General features: G+C 51.8%; 1 protein-coding gene across 1 annotated transcript in view; it reads right to left on the bottom strand.

Moving 5' to 3' along the window:
- Nucleotides 1–1247: 1247 nt before the first annotated feature.
- Nucleotides 1248–5586, bottom strand: part of RBPJL (recombination signal binding protein for immunoglobulin kappa J region like) — a 9616-nt gene continuing 5277 nt past the window's right edge. The window contains exons 7-12 of the mRNA XM_007464787.1: nucleotides 3725–3862; nucleotides 3201–3310; nucleotides 2769–2921; nucleotides 1872–2027; nucleotides 1636–1739; nucleotides 1248–1521 (exon numbers count right to left, since the gene is read on the bottom strand). Coding sequence (XP_007464849.1) covers nucleotides 1248–1521; nucleotides 1636–1739; nucleotides 1872–2027; nucleotides 2769–2921; nucleotides 3201–3310; nucleotides 3725–3862 — 935 coding nt within the window. The remainder of the gene's footprint in view (nucleotides 1522–1635; nucleotides 1740–1871; nucleotides 2028–2768; nucleotides 2922–3200; nucleotides 3311–3724; nucleotides 3863–5586) is intronic.

Genomic DNA, 5586 nt, shown 5'->3' with positions numbered 1-5586 from the left:
TGAATTTTGATTTGGTCCCTGGGCTCCAAGCAAAGAAGCTACTTTCTTGGCTGGCTTATCGCCCAGTCGATCCCAGGATTTCTGCCTGGAGTTGTCCTCAGAAAGTTTTGTTTTGTGTCCTGTGGTTGCCCCTGGGCCTGGGGTGCAACTTTGCTTGAGGTGGAGGGATAGTTAGTAGGGTAACTTATCCCCCAGAGGCAACAGGTGGTCCCCAGGGCAGGGACAGGGACTCAGGGATGCTGGCTGCTTCTGAACCCCCATTCCTCTTCCAGAAAGGGTCACAAATGTAAGCGATCTGCTCCATCGCACGTGTGGTCCTTTCCTCTGTGTGTATGGGGGACGAAGCACACTGGGGCACCTCCCTCTGTGTGGAGGTGGGTCATACAGATCAGACTCTGCCTTGGGTAGGAGTTGATGCTAGCACAGCAGAGCAATCTCTGACCCTCAGGACTGCATTTTACTGGGCCTGTGAGAGAAATGCCTGGGTAGACAGTTAAGATGGCAAGACCTGACCATCACACCAGGGATCTAACCAGCCACCAAAGTTGTGGACCAGAGACCAAACAGCCCGCATGGGTACTGTGCCTGGCTCCAGCCATAGGAAGAATAAGGAGGGTTAGGGCTTTGTATTGCAGGGTGAAACCCAGTACTCCAGGGCAGGGCCCCCGTGCTCCAGAAGGGACTCAGTGCTCTGAGTGGGATCCAGTGTTCCACGTAAGACCTGGTACATCAGGGCAAGCAGGCCATGCCTCAGGAGCCCATTGCCCCTTGCCCGGATGTGTGAAACTATGGATTTCCTCTTCGAGGGGAGACACAGCTGCCGGGAGGGGAAATGCTCTAGGCTTGGAATTTCACACACTTTTCAGAGTGTGTGAAACTGTATGCAAGACACATAGAGAGATGGAGAAAGACAAAGATGGAGGGATAGGGATGCACAAATAAGAGAGACTTACAAAGTTACTGAGGGAGAGAGAGTGTGTGATTGATTTAGAGAGTGAACCAGAAACAAAGACAGGGAAAGCCACACTCCTGACTGGACACAAAGGGAGCGTCACTCAGGTCGTGTCTTCCTAGCTGGAAAAGGACGAGTGAGTGACCCGTGTTAGACCCACAGGGACGGGTTTCTAGGGCGAGAGGCTTCTGCTTCTCGGGCTGCAGCCTTCACTTCCACAGCACAGGGGCAGAGGGCAGGGCCCAGGACCCAGAAAACCGGCCGGGGGTCAGGCCCAGCGTCCAGGCCGCGCCTACTACGTCTGGATGAAGAGGTGGAAGTTGGTGCGTGTAAACTCGTGATGGATGCTCTCCAGGAGCGCATCGGCGTCAGAGGCGGGCGCGGAGGCACCTGGAGGCCCGGACCGCACGCTGTACTCGGGGGTGTAGGTGAAGGAGAAGGCGCTGGGGTAGAAGAGGCCGTCGGCACGCACGAGGCTCACGGGCACTGTGATGGGTGTGCGCAGCCAGCGCCAGTCGCTGCCGAAGGCGGCTACGTCTGGTACCACGCACACTAGGGACCGCGGGCTCCTGGGGGTGGGGCATCGAGGTCAGGGCTGCAGTGATACTGATGACATGCACCCCCACCACCACCCCTAACCTGCTTCGTTCCCTGGGACCCATGGGAGTCCCCCTTCCTCATACCTGTACATGGTTTCGGCCTCCACTTCCCCGAACCAAACCTTGAGCCCCGCGTGGAGGTTTTCACCGTGGAGCTCCAGTGTTGCCACATCGCCCCCGCCACTCAGCTGGGGGAGGGTGAGACCAGGGGGTGTGGGAGAAGCGGTGGCCGAGAGCCCGCAGCCCTCCCTCACCTGCACTCCCACCCTCCAGCGCAGTCGGTATCCACGCCCGCCAGCGCCCCCCAGCGTCCGACTCACCTCGAGGGTGCTGATGAGGGGCACCGGAGTGACAGGCTCCCGGGTACACGCCAGGCTGGTGCTGAAGGAGAATTCCACTGACTCGGTGCCGATGATGGTCCAGCAAGAACTGTCGTTAAGCAGCGCCTTGTTCGCCTCCTTGGGGCAGGGGGAGGCCTGGGGGGAGATCCGAGGGGATGGGGCAGAAGCCGCGGATGGTGGCTGTCAGCGTGTCCATCCAGCGCAGTGCAGAGGCTTCCGCGTTCCTAGCATTCCGGTCCTCGGCTCTGCGGTTTACCTGCCGTGTGAGCTTGGACAAAACCCTTAAGTTCTCTCTTTAGAGTTAAATCAGCTCGCTGGACTAGCTGGTTTCTAAAGGTGTATGTTCTTAGAATTCTAGAATTCCATGTTTTTAAACATTGTGCAATTCTGTGCCCTAACATTCCAAAATTTAAAAATTCTTTGGGAGGGATTATTACTCAATAATGTTATTTTCTACATGTTATGGTTTTCTCTCTTACGATAATATAATAGTTTATTTATATTTATAGTAATATATTATTACTATGATAATAATAGTAATTTTCCACAATTCTGTCTTAACATTCTACGATTCTAATAGTGCTCAATAATACTCAATACTATTACTTATTATTATTTTAATTTACATTCTACAATTTTATATCACAACATTCTATGACTTTAATATCCTTTGGGAAGGAGTATTGCTCAACACCATTATCACTATTTTTTCTACATTCTCTGATTCTGTCCCGATAGTCTACGATTCTAACGTTCCACGGGAGGCAGTATTGCTCAGTAAGTAGCAGCCATGATGATGACGGTGACCTTACGTTCTACGTTCTCTGCATTCTGACTTTCTGGGACGCCTTGGTGCTGATATTCTCTGCTTCTCACCTGAAACTGCACCACCTTCTCTGTGGCGAGACATAAGTAGGTGCCACCCCCTCCTGGAGGACCACCTGGGAACTGGAATGCACATTTGTGCAGCTGGGAGATGGGCTCATCCACGTCGAGGAGTGCACACTGTTTAGCTACTTTGCGGATGATCTACAGCAAAAGGGTGGGAGGAAGCACGGCAGCAAGTTGCCTGGGTGCCCACAGCCTTCTCTTCTCTCTTTCTGCTACTTTGATAGCCAGGCAGGACTCTGGCATATTCCCCCCATGCCAGCGCTCGACCTCCATCCAGCCCCACAAAGCACTGAGTATCCCAAGTGAGGATAGGTGTCATCATGCTTTGGGCTCTCACTCTCCAGCGCTGCACTTGTGGGTCACACCTTCTGTGTGGATCTGGGGGGACCCCTCCAGCTGTGCTCTTCCTTCCCATACCATTGGAGGTAGTGTGATGCCCGTGACCGTGCAGATCAGCTGCACCAGGGAGCCGTAGTGGACATAGCCCTCTCGAGGCGGGAAGTCTCCCTGGGAACAGTGTTCATCAGCTGGGAGTAAAAAGAAGGAGGGAAGGAAGGAGGGTTTCAGGGGTTCCAAGCTTCTGCCCCAAATCCCACCCTTCTTGCCTCTAGCTCCACCTCACATTGCACATGGGTCTTATGGGCAAGGTTGGCACACAGGAAGGCAGATAAGGCTGAAGATTCTCAGCCTGGAGATGTCATTTGTGGCCATCCTTGCGAATGTCTGCCCCCTGGGGTGGGGGCTGAGTTGAGGGAAGGGGCTGGACACTGGAGTCTGAATAGCTTGGATCAGTCACCAGCTCACTGGGACCTTTGGCAAGTCTTTTTGTGTTTCTGAGCCTCTGTTCCATGGGGCAAATTTTACTTTCCTTGAGGAGTTGTGAAGATTTAAAAAGGGAATGCATGTGAAGTGCCCAGCCCCCGGCCTGCTGGTGGGATTACCCAGGTGGAGAGTGAAGGCAGCCCACTGGCGTGCACTGGCCACGAAGTCCCCATCCTCCACAGACAGGTAGCGCGTGGAGACCGTCTGGGAGCGCAGGCGGTTGAAGAGGGAGACCTTTGAGCCCGAGGATATGCACACTGTGAGGGGAGGTAGAATCAGTGCCCCTGCCTGGCTTGGTCCCTTGGACTTGCCAGATAAGTTTCCATCCTCTGTCCCCTGAGCCAGTCTGGCTCAAATTCCCAGACACACTGGGCATTCGTACGTCACCGCTATTTATCTAGCACCTGCTGCAATCCTGCTTCTGTACCTTTGTCTGGTTCTTTTTGCTGCCTGGGCATCCTTCAGTTCAATAAACAGAATTTTATCAAGTAGTTACTAAGTGCCTACTTGGTGGCTGGCACCGTGCTGGGTACTGGGTGCCAAAGGGTGAATTAGACCTAGTTTTGCTCTAGAGGAGTTCACAGTCTCAGAGGGGAGACAGGGAATAAATATAAAATTTCAATATGATATAGTGAGGGCTGGCTGGGTTAAGGAGGGCTTCCTGGAGGAGGTTATACTCTCAGCTGGGAAGCATGAGTAGGTAGGAGTTGCTCAGGGGGCTGCATAAGCAAAGGCTGCGTGGTGTGAAACAGCAGTACATTTCTAGGGCTTGACATTGATCTCTTCCAGCCTTTTAACACAGGCTCAGAGCAGCCACTTTGTTTTCTAATTGGATTTTGACCACCTGGGGAGAAAGCACTGGGTCATCGCCCTCTCTCCCGTCACAGTGCTAGGCATACTGTTGGTGCGCAATGTATACTTATCCCAAGTTCCTATCCATTGCATAATGATGACAGCTAATGCTTATTGTGTTTCAGGTACTGTTTTAAATGCTTAAAATGTGTTAGCCCTTTTGCTTCTCTTAACAACCCTCTGAGGTAGATAATATTATCTCTACTCAAGAGAACTCCCTCTAGATCACACAGCTAGCCAGTGGCAGAGCCAGGATTGAAACCCAGGCCTCCTGTCTCCAGAATCTTCACTCGAAACCATCACACTATACCACTTTACCCCTCCCTGGCCCTTTCCTGACACCAAGGGCCAGCCAGAGCACTGCCTGGATCTGAGACATTCTTCAAGGTTTTTAACAGACAGTAAGTAAGGTGTAGGGGTGGGAGCTGGGCTTCACAGTCACATTGACTCAAGTTCAAACCCTGGGTGAGCCATTTTCTAGCTGGGAAAACTTAGGCAAGTCACCTGAAGGTGACAGGCCCAAATATTTCTTTTCCTCCTTCCTTCCTCCCTCCCTCTCTCTCTCTCTCTCTTTCTTTCTTCCTTTCTTTTCTGGCCACGCTACATGGCATGTGGGATCTTAGTTCCCTGACCAGGGATTGTACCCGCGTGCCCTGCAGTGAAAGCGCCGAGTTTTAACCACTGGACCGTCAGGGAAGTCCCAGGCCCAGATGTTTCTTAAATGAATGCATGAATGTTCCAAACCTCATTTTCCTCATGGACCACTCACCTTACAAGGATGAGCATCAAACAGGGTGATGTATGTATATACCTGCCAAGAAAGTCCCCGTCCCCTACTTTTCCCTTCCATCTTCTAGCAAGGGTAGCAGTGATGTTGTCATTGTCATTCAGGCTTTGTTTCCTCGTATTTTCAAAGCCATCAGCCCTGGGATTTGTCACTTGGCATCCAGGGCAGTACTTATCTCAAACTGTCTCTTTGATCAGCTGTGTGTGTCTCTCTCCTCTGCTAGGCTGTCGGTTCCTCCAGAACAGATACTTGCATATACATCAGGCACTGGATAAATATTTTTAACTGAATTTCCCCTGCCCTTTCATTATCACTTTTTTTTTTTTTTTTTTTTTTTTTTTT

This window comes from Lipotes vexillifer, unplaced genomic scaffold, assembly GCF_000442215.2.
Source record: "Lipotes vexillifer unplaced genomic scaffold, Lipotes_vexillifer_v1.1 scaffold53, whole genome shotgun sequence".
NCBI lineage: Eukaryota > Metazoa > Chordata > Mammalia > Artiodactyla > Lipotidae > Lipotes > Lipotes vexillifer.
Note: the sequence above shows the minus strand (reverse complement) of the source record. Positions and strands in the feature narration are given on the sequence as shown.